General features: G+C 42.6%; 1 protein-coding gene across 5 annotated transcripts in view; it reads left to right on the top strand.

Moving 5' to 3' along the window:
* The window catches only part of BACH2 (BACH transcriptional regulator 2), a 261,959-nt gene that overhangs the window by 229,771 nt on the left and 12,271 nt on the right, over positions 1 to 19,917 (top strand). For all 5 annotated transcript variants that reach the window (XM_073336767.2, XM_073336768.2, XM_073336765.2 and 2 more), the window contains 2 exons: positions 4,957 to 6,501; positions 18,482 to 18,688. In XM_073336767.2, the coding sequence (XP_073192868.1) occupies positions 4,957 to 6,501; positions 18,482 to 18,688 (1,752 nt within the window). The remainder of the gene's footprint in view (positions 1 to 4,956; positions 6,502 to 18,481; positions 18,689 to 19,917) is intronic.

Here is a 19,917-nt window from a genome sequence, read left to right as displayed (position 1 = left end):
GATTCCATGTTCTGTTCATTCTCTCTGGAGACCTGCCTTTGGCCAATGTTGGAAAACAGGATTCTGGGCTAGATGGACCTTTGGTCTGACCCACTATAGCCATTCTTATGTTTAAAGTTTACGGACAATCTTGCTAATTAAGCTGCGTGTAGATAAAATGCAGATATGCTTTCAATGAACTGACAATCTAGCAGGCAAAAAATGTAACACTGACTGTCATGAATATAAAGGGAAGGGTAACCACCTTTCTGTATGCAGTGCTATCAAGTCCATCCTGGCCAGAGGCAAAATCCTTTCACCAGTAAAGGGTTAAGAAGCTAAAATAACCTTGCTGGCACCTGACCCAAAATGGCCAATGAGGGGACAAAATTCTTTCAAATCTGGAGGGGGGGAAAAGGCTTTTGTCTCTCTCTCTGTGTGATACCTTTGCTGGGAACAGATCAACGATGCAAGCCTTCCAATTCCTGTAAAAGTTAGTAAGTAATCTAGCTAGAAAATGCATTAGATTTTCTTTTGTTTTTTGGCTTGTGAAATTTGCTGTGCTGGAGGGAATGTGTATTCCTGTTTTTGTGTCTTTTTGTAACTTAAAGTTTTGCCTAGAGGGATTCTCTGTGTTTTGAATCTGATTACCCTATAAAGTATTTACTATCCTGATTTTACAGAGGTGATTCTTTTACCTTTTCTTTGAATAAAATTCTTCTTTTAAGAACCTGATTGATTTTTCATTATTCTTAAGATCCAAGGGTTTGGGTCTCTGTTCATCTGTACCAATTGGTGAGAATTTTATTATCAAGCCTTCCCTAGGAAAGGGGGTGTAGGGTTTGGGGGGATATTTTGGGGGAAGACGTCTCCAAGTGGTCTCTTTCCCTGTTCTTTGTTTAAATCGCTTGGTGGTAGCGTATCAGGTTTTTAACCTAAGCTGGTTCCCAAGGCAAGAAAGAAATCTGTGCCTTGGGGAAGTTTTAATCTAAGCTGGTAAGAATAAACTTAGGGGGTCTTTCATGCAGGTCCCCACATCTGTACCCTAGAGTTCAAAGTGGGGAAGGAACCTTGACACTGACACTGGAGGCAACTGACACAAAGATCAGTTCAATAGCCAACTCCTAAATCTAGGCAATTTTCCACTAGAGGCATATTGTAAAGGGGGAATGTATAGGCTTTGTTGCAAGAATTATGTAAGAAATAAGCAGTCAAGTTAGAAGTTTTCTAAAATACCATTTATTGCAGTACTGTTAATATAGAAAATCTATTGGGAGCAATTTTAAGAAGTGTCTAAAAAAATAGTTGTTTTCCTCTCCTTCCAAGGTTTATATAGTAGGGCTCTTGACAACCTGGCTTTACAATGGTTTCTTAAAATTCTCTCTCTCTGGTTTTTACTCTTAAAATATGTGGCCTGTACAAAGTACCTGATGGTGCTGTGTGGCCAAGGATTTATAAGCACTTCTTTGGAATGACCTGCACGACTCATTCATGGCTTTAGCATTATGAGTGAGTGGATTCCAAACATACATAATTATTCCCATAGGGGGAAGCAGTAGGCATGATATATCTTGATTTTAGTAAGGCTTTTGACACAGCCACACAACATTCTTATAAGCAAACTAGGGAACTGTGGTCTAGATGAATTAATGTAAGATAAGTGCGCAAGTGGTTGAAAGATCTTACTCAAAGAGTAGTGTGACGGGGCAAGGCCAGATGGCTATAGAAAAGTAGTGGGAGATAGATATATTAACTCCAGGCTAAACAAATCCTGGTACCAGGATAAGTGAAATGGCAACTGCTCCAGGTCAATTAAGATACCTAGGGCCAGTTAAGAACTTTCCAGAAGACAGGGAGAAGGCTAGGTTGATTGGGACATCTGAAGCCAATCAGGGGCTGGCTGAAACTAGTTAAAAGCCTCCCAGTTAGTCAGGTGGGTGTGCATGTCAGGAGCGGGGAGGAAGTTGCGCTGTTGGAGAGGCTGAGTAGTACACACCATATCAGGCACAAGGAAGGAGGTCCTGAGGTAAGGGTGAAGTGGAGCTTGAGGAATTGAGGGCTGCTATGGGGGAAGTAGCCCAGGGAATTCTACATGTCATGTTTCTAAAAGGTCAGCTACCATAGCTGATACTATTAGGGTCCCTGGGCTGGAGCCCGGAGTAGAGGGTGGGCCCGGGCTCCCCCCCCCTTTTGCCCCCTGATTAATCACTGAGACTGGGAGACAACAGAGACTGTGCAAGGAAGGATAACTTCTCCTCACCTCCCTCGCTGGCTTATGATGAAAATGGCTCAGTAGACTATGACCCTTGTCTCTAGAGAGAGAGAAGGGTTACGCGGAGGGTCACAGTGAGCCTCTGAGGCTAGCGAAATCTGCCAGGAAACGCGGGACCTACGGAGGCAAGGACAGAGCTTTGTCACAGTAGTTATCAGTGGTTGCCGCTGGAGTCTATCCTGGGTCCAGTACTAGTCAATATTTTATTAATGACTTGGATAATGGAGAGTATGCTTATAACATTTGTGGAAGCTGGGAAGGGTTGCAAGCACTTTGGAGGACAGGATTAGAATTCAAAAGGATCTTGACAAATTGGAGAATTGGTCTGAATTCAATAAAATTAAATACAATAAAGACAAGTGCAAAGTACTTCACTTAGAAAGGAAAAATCAAATGTATAACTACAAAATGGAGAATAACTGGCTTAGTGGTAGTACCACTGAAAAGGATCTGGGGGCTATAGTGGATCACAAATTGAATATGAGTCAGCAATATGATGCAGTTGTGAAAAAGGCTAATGTCATTCTGGGGTATATTAACAGGACACAAAAGGTGATTGTTCTGGTCTACTTGGTATTGGTGAGACCTCAACTGGAGTACTGTGTCCAATTTTTCATGCCACACTTTAGGAAAGATGTGGACAAATTGGAGAGAGTGCAAAGAAGAGCAACAGAAATGATGAAAGGTTTAAAAAACCTGACCTATGAGGAAAAGTTTAAAAAAAAAAAAAAAAAAGAACTGGTCATGTTTAGTCTTGAGCAAAGACTGAGAGAGGACCCGATAAGTCTTCAGTTATATTAAGGGCTGTTACAAAGAGGACTATGATCAACTGTTCTCCATGTCCGCTGAAGGTCAGACAAGAAGTAAGGGGCTTAATCTACAGCAAGGGAGATTTAGGTTAGATGTTAGGAAAAACTTTCTAACATAAGGATAGTTATACACTGGAACAGCTTACTAAGGGAGATTTTTGTCATTGGAGATTTTTAAGAAGAGGTTAGATAAACACCTGTCAGGGATGATCTAGGTTTACTTGGTTCTGCCTCAGCACAAGAGACTAGATAATCTCTCAAAGTCCCTTCTAGCCCTACATATCTATGATTACTATCCTAACTTTTCAGAGTTAAAATTTGATTTATCAGAACACTGCACGGGTAAAACAGGTGCTGTGTAACTCACTGGAAAGCTATCTGCCTATCTTAGAGTACTTATCTGTCTCCTGTTATCATCCTATCGGTGTGCCTCGTGATCTTTAATGTATTTATCTTCACAACACCCCTGTGTAATAGGAACCAGCTTCCCTATTTTACAAATGGGGACCTAAGGTACAGAGAGGCTAAGCGGCTTGCCCCGTGTCATACAGGAAGACTTAGGTGCTGCAAGGAATTTAATGCTGTTTTTTTGAGTCCCATCTTAGTGCCCTAACCACTGGACAGTCCTTCCTGTCTTAGAAATCTTGTTCCTTGAGCCACAGCTTTGGACTGGTCTGTCAGCCAAAATTTGGGCAAGTCTGTTTTTCCGAATACAAAGGATGGGGACCAGAAAAAGCTAGAAATCTCCCTTTCCCATTAGGATAAAGCTTCCATTTCTAGTCCTGGATTAGTCAGGACACATCAGATCTTAAACCCCGCTCCAGGAACGAGTAGTACTTGTGCTGCGCTTCAGTCCAGAATAACTTGTGGGGGCGGGCAGATGGGGAAAGCCTTTAGTCGAAGTCGATGGCAGTGGCTTAATGGGCAGGATGCAGGCGGGGTACAGTAGTCAAAAGTGCATGATAGATGCAATTTATCACACGGCTATGTATATGGATCTCACCACAACATATCTGAGGAAGCGGGGGTTGGGGGGAAGTGTGCATGTACACATGTGGGGGTATGTATTCCTTATATACAATATGTGTGTGGTGTATATGTATAATACGATCCAGGAAATAACTATAATTAATTCTCAAAAAAAAATAGAGTAAAATTGTGTGCCAGGCTAGGGCTCTGTGTGGCTTGTAGCAGTTGAATATGAATGCAAACCTATTCCCTGTGTGCTGTAATTTGTATTCACTGAAACCATAAATAATGCAATTCCTCTGATTGAGGAGAACCCATGTGCAGTACAAATTCAAAATCTTCCATTATTTGTGAAATAGAAACTTGATAAATGGTGGCTAGCAGAGATTTGAGGAAACATTAGCCTGGTTGCCTTTCAAACTAGGAGGAAAAGTTTTTATCTGAATTTTCATATAATATTCAGCGTACACGTTTCCCTCCCAAAACACTGTTCAGATTAAATGACACCTTTATCCTCCAACCCATTCTGCACCAGGGTTAGAAGAATCATGCTTTCATTTGTATCTTTATGTTGCAATGCATCATGTTAACGGAGAACTGTGAATTCATTCATTGACGGATTAACAGTGTGTATGCTAATAGATATTTTTAGATCTTTTAAATGCCTTGTTCATAGCTCTTTAAGTCGCTCAGGCTAAGTAATATTTAGTTCAGCCTGTAATACGAGGTATAAAAGCAACACAGAGCAAACAGCATTAATTATTGGAAGTAGCATCATTGCTGACCTGATAAAAGATTAACTGGTACTTTACAGTATTTATTTATGGACAGTAGAGCTGTCAGGTTATCTAACTACACTTGAAAGGCTTGGGACAACAGCTGTGCTGATGGTAATGATGTCAATTTCCCTGTTGGTTTTTTTTGCAGGTCACTGCCAGAGGATTTGGTCCATTGTTACAGTTTGCCTACACTGCTAAGCTGTTACTCAGCAGAGAAAACATCCAGGAGGTCATCCACTGTGCTGAATTCCTGCGCATGCACAACCTGGAGGACTCCTGCTTCAGCTTCCTTCAGACTCAGCTGCTGAACAATGAAGATGGCCTGTTCCTGTGCAAAAAGGATACCACCTGTCAGAGAATGCATGATGAAGAGAACTCTGATGGAGAAGAGGAGGAAACTATGGAATCAGAGACTTCAAAGATATCTTGCCCAAGGGAAAGAATGCATCAGGAACCCTTTAACTTTGAATCCGCTAGTTCTGGAGCAGACAAGGAAGAAGGGATGCTGCCTGACTCTGACATGCTGAGAGATAGCAAGGACAGTTTGGACAAAGACACAGTAACACGGTACCCCAAATATAAGAAATACCAGCTTGCTTGTACCAAGAATGTCTACAACACATCACCCATCAGTACCTCAGGTTTTGCAAGCACATTCAGTGAAGAGAGTCCTGGAAATGGCCTCAAATCAGGACTTGCTGTGGGGCAGATAAAAAGCGAGCCTCAGAATGAGGAAAACGATGAAGAAAGCATCACACTTTGCCTGTCTGGAGATGAGCCTGACATCAGGGATAAAGAAGGGGATGTCGAAATGGACAGGAAACAGCCAAGTCCCACTTGTGTTGACAGGTCTAAAAGTGTGTCTTCTCCTTCCTGCTTAAGGTCTTTTTTCAACAGAACAAAAAGTGTAGATTTGGTTGGCTTCCCCAGTACTTCCCAACAGCACTTTGCCAGGAGTCCAGCATGCCCTTTTGACAAAGGGACAACTCAGGGTGACCAGAAAACTGACTACAGCCCTTTCACAGGGAATTATGGACAGTCCCATGCCATTCAGAAGGATACTTCCAACTTCACAATGGGATCGCCACTCAGAGGGCCTGGTTTTGAAGCACTCTGTAAACAGGAAGGTGAACTGGACAGGAGGAGTGTTATATTCTCTTCAAGTGCTTGTGACCAAGTAAACACTTCAGTGCATTCATATTCTGGTGTGAGCAGCTTGGACAAAGACCTCACTGAGACTGTGCCAAAGGGTCTGTGGGCTGGAGGCAGCCAATCCCTTCCTAGTTCACAGACCTATTCCCACAGTGGACTGACAGCTGATCACTTGCCAGGAAGGATGCGGCCTAACACCAGCTGCCCGGTGCCAATTAAAGTTTGCCCTCGCTCTCCTCCTTTGGAAACCAGAACCAGGACCTCTAGCTCATGTTCCTCCTACTCATATGCAGAGGATGGCAGTGTTGGTTCTCCCTGTAGCCTCCCTCTGTGTGAGTTTTCATCTTCCCCCTGTTCCCAAGGAGCTCGATTCCTGGCCCCTGAACATCAGGAGCCAGGCATGATGGGAGATGGAATGTACAACCAAGTCAGACCCCAGATTAAATGTGAGCCATCCTATGGAACAAACTCCAGTGATGAGTCTGGGTCGTTCTCAGAAGCAGACAGTGAATCATGTCCTGTGCAAGACAGAGGACATGAGGTAGGGAATTAAGATAAGTACACATGTAACAGTCATTGTGACCCATTGAATAAATCCTTTATTCTCTCAGATAACTTTTGGCATTTGCCCAGCACTTTCTAATTTACAGAGGCAAAGGGTAATATGTATTCATCTCCTCATCAGCTGAATCTGCATGGTTAACAGAGGAGAGATCATGAATAGCTGTGTTGAGTTCCTAGAGACTTGGCACTTACTGAAATTTCAGTATTAAGCAAGCAGCAGCAAACAGGTGAATGATGAGAGTAAATTCATGTTCATAGAAATTCTGCCACCTCTCTTTTTCCTTCTCGCACCTAGCAAAAAATATATCTATTCTAAGGAATTAAAGTATATTTTCACTCTTAAACTGTACTGTTTCCTCCAGCTTGGTTTATAAAGTATAATATTATGGTAGCACTTACAGGGTCCAACCAAGATTATGTCCTTGTAGAGGTAGGCACTGCACTGTATAAACAGAGGGTCCCTGCTCCAAATCTCTTGCAATCTGTATGAGACAGACAAAGGGTGGGAGGGGAAACAGTGTCACAAAGAGGTGAAATAACTAACCTAAAGTCACACAGCTGGTCAGTGGCAGAACCAGGAATAGAACCAGGTTTGCTTCCTCACAGTCTCATGGCCTATCCTCTAAACCAGTAGTGGGCAACCTGCAGCCCATCAGGGTAATCTAATTGCGGGCTGTGAGACATTTTGCTAACATTGACTGTCCGCAGGTATGGCCCTCCACAGCTCTCAGTGGTCGCAGTTTGCCATTCGTAGCCAATGGTAGCTGTGGGAAGCAGCAGGCCACAGGGACATGCTGGCTGCAGCTTCCCACAGCTCCCATTGGTCAGGAATGGCCAACCGCCGCCACTGGGAGTTGCAGGAGGCAGTGCCTGCGGGCGGTCAACGTCAGCAAAATGTTGCATGCCCCATGGGCCACAGGTTGCCCACCACTGCTCTAAACTGTGCAGCCTCCCTATGTGTTGTCTTTATTTGCAACCAGTGGGCTTTGCTTCTCATCAAATTGATTATTTGGATTGTACTTCCTGCCTAGGACCACACTTTCCTTGTTACTGAAGAATTCTAGCAGACAGTTGCATAAAACATTGAGGAATGTTATTCATGAACTTACAGGATCGATTGAGAGAAGTAGGGAAAGTGTATGGGACCAAGAAACAGGCTGTGAGTTTCAATGCAGCACTGACAAATGTTCTTCCATCAGTGAGGGAGAAATAGGGTCATTTTACAAAGGCAAAAAGGCCAGATATAAATGCTGTGGTGGCAGTTCACTAACTAGGAGTGAGTATTTCAATGTAAATTTATAAGGTTGGGAGAATGAAGGTGCAGTGCATAGCTTGAGAGCTGAAAAGAGAATGGGTGTTTTTACAGAATTCCATTAGGGAATTGAGGCGAGTGTACTAGAGTAATTTCTGTACAGAACTGCACATCTGCTGTCCTGTGTCGGAACAATAAAATGTTGCCTTGAGACCTACTGCTCTAGCATGGAAAGCAGGTAAGTTCATAGCATGTGTTGTGAGAGCCTAGGATAGAACGGACTGGACTCGGGCTCATAGGAGTAAAAAGAGAGAGGGAGGGACACACAAAACCCTGTTTTATTTTATCCCCCACATTTTGTAGAAAGTCAATTAATTTTTCAAAACTTCAACCAATTGCTGCTATGTATTATTCCTACGTTCTTCCTGAGGTGTGGTTCATAGAATCATAGAAGATTAGGAAGAGACTTCAGGAGGTCATCTAGTTCAATCCCCTGCTCAAAGCAGGACCAACCCCAACTAAATCATCCCAGCCAAGGCTTTGTCAAGCTGGACCTTAAAAACCTCTAAGGATGGAGATTCCACCACCTCCCTAGGTAACCCATTCCAGTGGTTCACCACCCTCTTAGTGAAATAGTTTTTCCTAATATCCAACCTAGACCTCCCCAACTATAACTTGAGACCATTGCTCCTTGTTCTGTCATCTGCCACAACTGAGAACAGCCGAGCTCCATCCTCTTTGGAATCCCACCCCCACACCTTCAGGAAGTTGAAGGCTGCTATCAAATCCCCTCTCACTCTTCTCTTCTGCAGACCAAACAAGCCCAGTTCCCTCAGCCTCTCCTCATAAGTCATGTGCCCCAGCCCCCTAATAATTTTTGTTGCCCTCCGCTGGACTCTCTCCAATTTGTCCACGTCCCTTCTGTAGTGGGGGGCCCAAAACTGGACACAGTACTCCAGATGTGGTCTCTCCCATGCTGAATAGAGGGGAATAATCATTTGCTTCGATCTGCTGGCAATGCTCCTACTAATACAGCCCAATATGCTGTTAGCCTTCTTGGCAACAAGAGCCTTCTTGCTCTCCCAGCAGATATCAAGGTGACTGTTGACTCAAATCCAGCTTCTCGTCCACTGTAATCCCTAGGTCCTTTTCTGCAGAGCTGCCGCTTAGCCAGTCGATCCCTAGCCTGTCGGTGCCTGGGATTCTTCTGTCCTTAAGTGCAGGTCTCTGCACTTGTCCTTGTTGAACCTCATCAGATTTCTTTTGGCTCATTCCTCCAATTTGTCTAGGTCACTCTGGACCCTATCCCTACCCTCCAGCATATCTATCTCTCACCCCAGTTTAGTGTCATCCACAAACTTGCTGAGGGTGCAATCTATCCCATCACCCAGATAATTAATGAAGATGCTGAACAAAACTGGTCCCAGCACCAACCACTAGGGCACTCCGCTTGATACCAGCTGCCAACCGGACATCAAGCTGTTGATCACTACCCGTCGAGCCCGATGATCTAGCCAGCTTTCTGTCCACCTTATAGTCCATTCATCTAATCCATACTTCTTTAACTTGCTGACAAGAATACTATGGGAGACTGTATCCAAAGCTTTGCTGAAGTAAAGATATCACGTCCACCACTTTCCCCATATCCACAGAGCCAGTTATCTCATCATAGAAGGCAATCAGGTTCATCAGACCTGACTTGCCCTTGGTGAATCCATGTTGACTGTTCCTGATCACCTTCCTTTCCTCCAAGTGCTTCAAAATGGATTCTTTGAGGACCTCCTTTATGATTTTTCCAGGGACTGAAGTGAGACTGCCCGGTCTCTAGTTCCCGGGTTCTCCTTTTTTCCATTTTTAAAGATGGGCACTATATTTGCCTTTTTCCGGTCGGCCGGGACCTCCCCCGATCGCCATGAGTTTTCAAAGATAATGGCCAATGGTTCTGCAATCCCATCCGCCAACTCCCTCATCGCCCTTGGATGCATTAGATGCAGCCCCTTGGACTTGTGCATGTCCAGCTTTTCTAAATAGTCCTTAACCTGTTCTTTCAGCACTGAGGGCTGCTCACCTCCTCCCCATGCTGTGTTGCCCAATGCAGCAATGTGGGAGCTGACCTTTTCTGTGGCAAAAAAAGCATTGAGTACTTCAGCTTTTTCCACATCATCTGTCACTGGGTTGCCTCCCCCATTTAGTAAGGGTCCCGCACTTTCCCTGACCTCCTTCTTGTTGCTAACATACCTGTAGAAACCCTTCTTGTTACCCTTCACATCCCTTGCTAGCTGCAACTCCAACTGTGCTTTGGCCTTCCTGATTACCCCACATACTCGAGCAATATTTTTATACTCCTCCCTAGTCATCTGTCCAAGTTTCCACTTCTTGTAAACTTCTTTTTTGTGTTTAAGCTCACCAAAGATTTCTCTGTTAAGCCAAGCTGGTCACCTGCCATATTTGCTATTCTTTCTGCACATTGGGATGGTTATTCCTGCGCCCTCAAAAAGACGTCTTTAAAATAGACCCAGCTCTCCTGGATTCCTTTCCCCCTCATAGTAGCCACCCAGGGGATCCTACCCATCGGTTCCCTGAGGGAGTCAGAGTCTGCTTTTCTGAAGTCCAGAAAGTTCTGAAGTCCAGCAGTTTCTGCTGCTCTCCTTTCTTCCTTTTGTCAGGATCCTGAACTTGACCGTCTCATAGTCACTGCTGCCTAGGTTGCCACCCACTTCTACTTCTTCTATCAATTCTTCTCTTTTTGTGAGCAGCAGGTCAAGAAGAGCATGGCCCCTAGTTGGTTCCTCCAGCACTTGCACCAGGAAGTTGTCCAAAAACTTCCTGGATTGTCTGTGCACTGCTGTATTGTTCTCCCAGCAGATATCAAGGTGATTGAAATCCCTGATGAGAACTTGGGCCTGTGATCTAGAAAATTCTGTTAGTTGTCCGAAGAAAGCCTTGTCTACCTCATCCTTCTGGTCTGGTGGTCTATACCAGAGTGCCCACCACGAACAGACCCAGGAGGCATCGTGACTGACCCAGGAGTCACAATTTGTGGCAGTGAAGTAGTTTTGAAAGTGTACATCTTATTTCCCACGTCTGTGATGGGAGCAGAGGTGTGTTGTAGTGGAGACAGTGTTCCTCCTCCTCTTGCCCCTTTGCTTCCTGTGGGGTGGGATATCCAGAGCATTGAACTGGACCCAGATCTGAGATCCAGGTTCTAAAGCAGCCACATAGGAGTGGGTGAGGCCTCATGCCCCTGCATGGCCACGTCACAAGCCCTATATTAGATGTCACATTTACAAGGGGAGAACAAGACAGCAGGGAGAAGGTGGAGGAGGGAATACAGCAATAGCACAAAATCATTCCTTTACTTGGTGAGGGCAAATGCATAGCATGGTGTAGTAAAGAGAATGGGAGGTTGGGATTTTTGTTTGTTTTAAATGACTCATTAGCTGTCTTTGTTGCTGTGTGTAGATGCTGCAGCAGAACTGGGTCTGAAGGAGTTGAATGAGGAGGATGGGGGGTGGGTCTTGTGGATAGTCTTAGAGAGAGCTTTGTATGCATACAGGGTGGCGAGGACAAAAGGAGGAAGACATTCATGGGAGAAACAGACAGATGGGGTACTGAAACTGGCTTCAGAATGCCCCTGGCTACAAGTTGTGGTCTAGTGGACTGAGCACAGGGCTGGGCATTAAGATGCTTGACTTCTATTTCTGATTCTGCCATTGACTTTCTATGTAATACTGGGCACGTCAACTCTCTGTGCCTCATGTACAAGACAGGAATTATGCTCGTGCTTGTCCACTTTTGCAGGACACTTTGAGATGTATTGATGAAAAGTATTGCTAGTGGGAGTAAATTAATACTCCATGGTGTGGTATTGATCTCTGAACCCAGATAAACAATCGAAGGTAACAGGAAATGAGACTCTGTGAGCACTAAGTCTCAGTTCAGATCTTAGATTGAAAAGAGAATTTGGGAAGGCCATTCAACAGAACATCTGATAGAAATACAATGTAATCTCATTTAAGAAGAGTTTTATCATATAGACATCTTAAGAAACTCTATAATATCCATGTCCCTGGAAATTAGCTTCCGCCAGCCTTGAAAATGTGATTTTTGCCCCTTGCCATCTTTATTACTTTGCAGGCTGGTCTGTAGTTCCTCAGTCTCCATGCATCATGAGATAAAATTATTCATGGGTTACTTGTTTGTATTTTAAAGTGTAGCTGATGAAATAGTCGAGTGAGTATAATTAATCCCTACTACCTAAAGGGCCATATTCTGCATCCTCATTCACACTGAGCAGTACCTTGCTCCTTGAGTAATCCCATTGATTGCAATGGGACTGCTCAGGGTAAGTATGGCTGACGGACTCTGACCCTCAGTTATCAGACAAAGTATCTAATGTCATTTGGATTTTAAACCGGTCATTCTTGATTTGGGTCCCAACATGTCATCAGTGCCCAGACTTCAGTGACTGCTCTCTTGGGGATTGTGGGCCATGCAAAAGCACATGTACTCAAATCAGTTAATTCAGAAAATAGGTGGTGGTGGTGGTGGGAGGGGAATGCCTCTGTGTTGTATGTTTTCTTCCTTTGGAAAGAATCGTGTGGGTATGATGGGATTACTGAGATTTTTGTCTTCCATTACCTTTGAGAGATAAAATAGCAGGTGCAAGCAGAAATATCCCTGTTACAATGCAGTACAGTTATAGGAGCAGGAAGGAGAAACTATCTGCACCAGAGTCCTTTGAGCTGGATTTTATGGAATTGGCATATTGTTTAATATAATGGCCAATTTCATACAAATCCTTCTCTTCACTCGTTTCTCTCAGCCTCTGGAGAGTACTTAAAGTCAATTATTGGAATGTAATACCACTGACAAGAATACAGCTGTTTTTGCTTCATGACCAATTTCCAACAGTCTTGCTTAAAACAGCAAAAAAATAAGACCGTCCAGAACAGAAACGTTCTCCCCAATGGTACTTTGCTTTCGTAAAATGTATATTCCTAAATATCCTTTTGCTGCTATAAAACAATATGGGTGCAACCTGTCTCTAAACATCATTTGTAATGAAATCTATGTATTTGTTGCACCAGATTCTTCTGCATTAGGTAAAAATAAAATCTAAAATCAGGTCACTGAGATACAGTTTTCCTGAAAAGAATAAACAAGGGCAGAAGGAGTTAGGAGACTGTTTTCCAAGAACTATTAATATCTAAGGAATCCTATTCAATATGTCTTTCATTTATATTTAAGAATTTCCCACTTGGATTTAGGGATTCGCATTTCAAAGGAAATTTTCACAAAAGCAGTGCTGGTACAATTGAAGATGTTAAAGGCAAATTCTCTTCAATGAGAGTCCAGAAGCCTTCATGTCAAGTGACAGATGAAACAGTTCTCTGCTCCTCTGGTGACCAAAAACTAAATATTAAAGTTTTTGAAGGGAATCAGCAGTTTGAGAGGGGAGAAATATATTTGCTCCTATGTTTGGGAGTGTTAATGGATTCCAGTCTGTGCCATGTAAGGTCAGCCCAGACAACCCGGTACTGAGTCCCTATTAATAAATGCAATAGTAATCTGTGATTTCTGGAGAGTTGTCACCCTTGTATCCAGTCTGATGGTCACATGTCCTGAGCAGCAGTGCTGACTAGGAGCTGATCAGCTTCACTAGTCCACTGAAGTAGCACCCACATAGTGAATGGTGGAAAGACTGGCTGCAGAGGGAGGGAGAAATGGCAGACGAGTGAAAACTGTTGTCTATAGAGGAACTGTGGATGGGTGATAGTGACTGGCAGGATCCAGGTGGGAGAAGGACTGTGGCTGGTGGGGGGAAAAAGAGAGAGAAGAGTATACTGAAGGGCAAGACAGAGTGAGCAGTCCCTTCCAAAACTCTGTTATGCATGATTATCCCACAGATGGCTTGGTTTTCATCTTGTTAGGTTTGTTTGCCATAGGCTAGAAGGCCCCTTGTAGAGATGGTTTTTGTTCTTTGTTCTTTAGGCTTTGGCTTCTCATGGGTTTTCCACTGGGTGAGGAGGGGAGATTATGGTCAGAAAAAGCAGTTTCTGTTTCTGAACGCTTTCACCACAGTGTACACTCACAAATCACAGTGTTTGTGCAGGGGAGGCAGGGTTTTCAAAAGCCCCATTGTTGGCCTGACGCTGCTCCCACTGGGGGTCAACAGTATGATTTCAGTGGCAGTCGAGTTGGGCCAGTGTAGAGCGCTTTTGAAAATTCCCCTCTAAATGCATTTTAGGAAAACAGTATCAGAAATAACAGCAGTGATTGTATGCTCAGGATATAACAAACAATTCTCACTCCCCACAAAAAGTCACTCCTAGGATACAATCCATACTTTAGATCAGGGATTGGCAACCTTTGGCACGTGGCCCATCAGGCGGCCCAGGACACTAGCGGGCTGGGATGGTTTGTTTACCTGCAGTGGCCAATCGCAGCTCCCACTGGCCGCAGTTCACCGTTCCAGGCCAATGGGGGCCTTAGGAAGTGGCGGCCAGCACATCCCTCAGTGGCCCATGCCACTTCCCGCAGCCCCCATTGGCCTGGGATGGCAAACCACGGCCAGTGGGAGCGGATGCGGCAGGTAAACAAACCATCCTGGCCCGCCAGTGGCTTTCCCTGATGGGCCGCGTCCCAAAGGTTGCCAGTCCCTGCTTTAGATGCCCTCACCAGGAGCTGCAAGCTGTGTCAGGGCCAAGCTATTTAAGTACCACAGGCTGTCACTATGCTGCTGCTCTCCGTTTAAAAGGAACGCGGTAGCAATTTTTACGTTGTTGTGCAAACAAAGCAAATACCAAAAGAGCAAGATTTTTCGGGCCTGTGTTTAAAGGTGCTGTCCGTGTCTAGGGGTCCCTGCTTTATTACACACCTTTCCCTGTGGGCTCCTTCAATTGTTTTAATGTTGCTGCTAGAGCCAAGGAGGTTCAGCCACCTTTCTAGTATTTTGTTAAAGAGATTTGGCAGCCCAAGTAAGATGCTGTGAAAATTCAATTAGAAATAAAAAGTGAAAAGCTAAAGATGTTCACGTCTCTCATGTGGATTGTACTGTGCTTGATTCTGTCCATTTATTCAGAAGAAAAGCAATTATTAGTACAGTACATGAGCAGTGCAGTAGTAAATGGCACACTGTCCAAGCTGGCATTAGCTAGTGAAGCTTGAAAGAATTAATTGGTTATGTATGCGCCTTTCACTTGCTGAGTCAATGGCTGTCCTTGTCTATCTAGGTCACTACTAAATTGCTTAGCCATTCGATGTAATGACATTTACACTGACATTGTCGTGGTAATGATGAAGGAAAAAGTCCCCAAAATCATAGGCAGAGTTTAGTTTTCACAAGCATTGTTTGGCCATCTTTCCTGTGAATGTATCATCCATAATTTAGGGGATTTAGGGATCTGCAGCGATAGCAGAATGGGTTGGTATGCTTAGTGATGTAGGCTGCAGTATTTATGAGGTATCTTTGGTGAAGAACAGGGCCTCTGCTGTGATGTAAAAATCCAGCAGAAGTAATTGTACAGATAGTTACTTATATAGCTCCCTTCTCCAGTGGTATAGCTTCTGCTGTAATAACTCGCTGAGAGAATGGGGCTTCTGTGGATGTTTCTGACTTGAAATATCCCAAACTGGGGCTAGAAAATTCCTTACTCTCTGAAAGGCCGAGTTCAGAAAAGTTTCCTTTTTCTTTCAGAAGCAGCTCTGTTTTGTTTTATACAGCAGGCTACTCACCTTTGAGAGATTGCTAGAGACATGACCAGATCCTCAACTTGTGGAAATCCACATAGCTCCATTGCAGTTTATATCAGTTGAGAATCTGGCCCACAATCAGCATAAAATATCACTAGCTTTGTATAACTACACTATAGAATAGTTACCCACAGCAGCCACTCCCCAGAAGCCTTTTTTTAGCTGAGAAATAGTTTCACCATTTAAAGGTGAAGAAAGTGGCATTACATTAAAAATAATGTGTAAAGTGAAGGAGGATGAGACTGATGTTCTCCCACTGTCTTCCTTTTACTTTTTTTAATCTCATGTGACTCTGCATGTTGAAGTCAATGGAATCACTCTAGTTTTCCTGATGGAGAGCAAAGTTGGGCCCAGTACGTCCAGGTTTGCACATTCAACCCACATCATTTCTGAATCTTTCTCTTTATTTTCCTGTCTCCTTGCCCTGCTTCTCGCTGGAGTTTACAAGTAGATTCCAATGTATTGCCACATGAACTTTTCCCTGTGACATTATGTGCAGACAGGAAATTTGCCTGCATTTCAACAACTTTTTGAGCAAAACAATTAAAACTTGTTTTCACTCTTGGTGTCAAAACTTGAATGTAAAAGCCTTATTTTTACTGGTTAAACTGTGGTGTTTTCCAAAGGAATGCACAGACAGGTTTTTTTGTTTTCCAGGCACTGGCTGAGGCTTAAGAGCAAACCAAATGACACTAAGTTTATGTTTACTGTCCAAAGGGTATGAAAGGGAAATCAAACATTCTTCATATCAGTAGGTAGTCATTTGCAAACAAGGTAGTCCACATCACCATGTCTAAGGTCAATCTCTGTGTATATACGCTTAGTATTGTTTTCCTTGGCAGCACCGGCTTAGTATTTCTTCTTCCATTAAACTGATCTGCAGTGTGATCTGTTACAATATTAAGCAGTTTCTGAGCCATAGTTTCACAGGGACAGGAGGAAAAATTCATTCCATGAAACCTGTGTGAAAGGATACAGTAGGTGCTTGTGCCAAGTTTCACGTGGCTGGGGCTGAGTGAAAAATGGAGCAATGACATTAGAGTGCATGGAAATGCAAGGCAACAATAAAGAAGTGACGAAATTGCGGGCATGTTTGCCGACGTGAAGAGATTAAATTATCAAGAATGTCAAAGTATGTTTTGTTATGTGTGTGTCCCTAGCAAACTATTGGATGTAAACAAACCGGAAAAAGGTGTTTTCATTTTAGAGTTATCTGTGCACTTAATCTCTTTATCTCTACATACTTAAAGGGCACTGGTTGAGGGTAGTAATTGCATGTTTGAATATCAGAGGAGCCTTTTCACCAGAATCTTTTGGTTGGCTAGAGAAACTAAATGTATTTTCTCTGGTAGCCAATTATTAAGTACTGTATAGTCTGCTTCTTTAAATAGGAGTTGAACTGTATAATCACAGTAGAAATTAAATGTTTACTGCCATCTTTTGGTCCATGTAGATACGACACTAAAAAGACAGCATAGCCTTGTAGGTCCCAGAATATTAGAGAGAGAGAAGGTGGGTGAGGTAATATCTTTGATTGGACCAACTTCTGTTAGTGAGAAAGAGAAGCTTTTGAGCTAACAGAGTTCTTCTTCAGGTCCTGACATGTGTAGCTTGAAAGCTTGTCTTTCTCACCCACAGAAGTTGGTCCAATCAAAGATATTACCTCACCCACCTTGTCTCACTAAAAGGGAAGTAAGGCTCCAGTTTACAGTTGTTTGGTCTTTTTGCACACAACTCTCATTTGTTCACACAATTTGTGAAACAGTTTTTATGCCAGAAATTGATTTTGTTTAATTCATCCAGCAACATTTCGGTTTGCACAGACATATTAGCTGTCTCAAAGACTGTGTTTACAGCTTTAACTTGCATTAGAACATAAGAACAGCCATACTGGGTCAGACCAAGATCCATCTAGCCCAGTATCCTCTCTTCCGACAGTGACCAATGCCAAGTGCTTCAGAGGTAATGAACAGAACATGTAATTATAAAGTGATCCATCCCGTCTTGTTGTGTGTTTGGGGTTGTGTTTTTTTGTTTTGTTTTTTTTCTTTTTGCGAGAACTGTGGGAGAAAGGGTTAGAATTTCCGAAATCAAGAGATGACTGATGTGTTTGCATTCAGCTATGACATCAGAGCAGAAGTACAAGAGCTTAGAATAAATGTTTCAATTTCAATAAATGAGGTTTTAGATTTTTTTTCTAGTAAATGTGACTTTGTCATACTTTTTTTAAATGGAATATTAGTAAATGTCTTTTTTTTTACATATTTTAGTAAAGAAAGAATAAGGATTGTTTTCAGTTACTCTGACCCTTCCAAATGACATGGTGCGCTGTTAATTTGGACTGCTTGTAAAACCAATCCTAGCTGCTGTTATATATAACTTTGTGATCCCATTGATGTTTTCAGGTTGCATTTTTAACATGGCAGCTCGTCTGGGACTTAGTCCCATAGTTCATTTGCAGATAAAACTCCCACTGCAAAATTGGATCTGATCCTGTGTGAAGTTTGGCATCCTCTACCCCCATTGAAATCAGTAGCAATTAACTGCTCCCATAACACATTTCCCACTTGAGAGGATTAGGCTCCATGTTTGTGTAAGAGATTCTATGAGAATTCTTTTGAAGTACTAGTTTCATAGGGCCAGATTTTTAGCAGGTGTAAATCAGAAAAGCATTGTTGATTTCAGTGGAATTACATGGGTTTACAACAGTTGAGAATCTGGCCCAAATAATTTATTTCCCCCACAAAATCAATCACATGGCAGCAGTAAGCTTTGGTGGATGGGTGGGTTGGTTGGTTTGTTGGCTTTGATGGGGTGTTTGTTACCAAAGAGATTATGAAACTTTTGCTGCTCCATTTGTTTGGGGAAAAACAATTAAGTGACTTTTACAGCATTGTTCCTACTGTATTAACCAAGCAAATTGTAACTTTATTGGTTGTTTTTGTTTTAGGTGAAGCTTCCTTTTCCTGTAGATCAAATCACAGATCTTCCACGGAATGATTTCCAGATGATGATAAAGATGCACAAGTTAACCTCAGAACAGTTAGAGTTCATCCATGATGTTCGCCGGCGCAGTAAGAACCGGATTGCAGCTCAGCGCTGCCGCAAAAGAAAACTGGACTGTATCCAGAACTTAGAATGTGAAATCCGCAAATTGGTGAGTTACTTGTTGTGGCCTCAATTAAATCTGATAATAGGGCTGTCGGCTGAATGATGGACAAATATTCAAAACAATTCCAGTGCAGTTTTTAGTTAATTTAAGTTCAATGAGGTAAATCTCAATAACCAACTTACTTTTATTTCACAAAGGCAGGTAGCTGAGTGGGGTTTTTTGTTATTGTTTTGGTTTTGAATCAAAGCAATTACACTTCACCCAGATTCATGCTTGCATGTATATGTCACTAGTTATGTCAATCAAAATACCTTATGATAATCTCAAGGCAATGCTGTGCATAATGGCAGGGAGGAATATGTTCTTAATTTCATTTAATTTCAGTACACAAACTAATTTTTCAGTGATACTTGATTTAGAGTGTCAAGCACTGGACTGGAAATCCAAAATACCAGTCTCACTGCCTCAAACCAACCCTATATGTGGCCTTGTACAAGTCACTTAATCTTTCTGCCTCACACAATTGGGTAGTAACAGGACGATGTCTTTAAAATACTTCAAACATGCCAAGTATTTGTAGACCATGATTATTATTACTATGATGGAGTGGAGCACTCAGGTGTATGAAATAATCTCCATGTTGAGATTATTTTCTTGCGTTTAGTGCAGGGTGGTTGTTTTTTTTCTGAATGTTTCAGCTCACCACACATTATTTTCAACAACTTAATTTAGCAAGTAGACTGAAAATATAGAAAAGAAACCGAAAAAGCCTCGAGACAAAGAATCTAAATATCCAAAGAAATGAGAGCTACCCAGCAATAACACTAGAAAATCTCTGAAACCAAAGTAATGTAGTCCCAAACTCATTGCCAGAGTTTCATTTCATGGCTATGACCTGATCAGAAAGCCTTGTCTTTTGGTCGCAATAGCACTGGCCTGAAAGATAACTTCAGAAAACATCCTCTGTTCTAACACTGCTACCTTTTTCCATAACGCATTCCATGACATTTTTTGCCATACAGAATACATTAAAAGAAGAAAATGAAGTACAAAGGTTAGGAAATGCCAAAATTAAGGTAGCTCATGCAACCTTAACTCTGCCCTTTTGCATATACACATTGTAAGACAGTGTTCAATTTCAGGATCACATACTAATTTTTGTATAAGAAAACCAATAGCAAAACTCCCATTGACTTAAAGACTCAAGGCCTTTATTTGAAATTAATTTGTCACACTGTGTACCCCAAGGTGACCAGTAAGTCTCCATTTTTTCA

The sequence above is a fragment of the Lepidochelys kempii genome, chromosome 3 (genome assembly GCF_965140285.1).
Source record: "Lepidochelys kempii isolate rLepKem1 chromosome 3, rLepKem1.hap1, whole genome shotgun sequence".
Lineage (NCBI taxonomy): Eukaryota > Metazoa > Chordata > Testudines > Cheloniidae > Lepidochelys > Lepidochelys kempii.
This window is presented reverse-complemented; position numbering and strand designations above follow the sequence as displayed.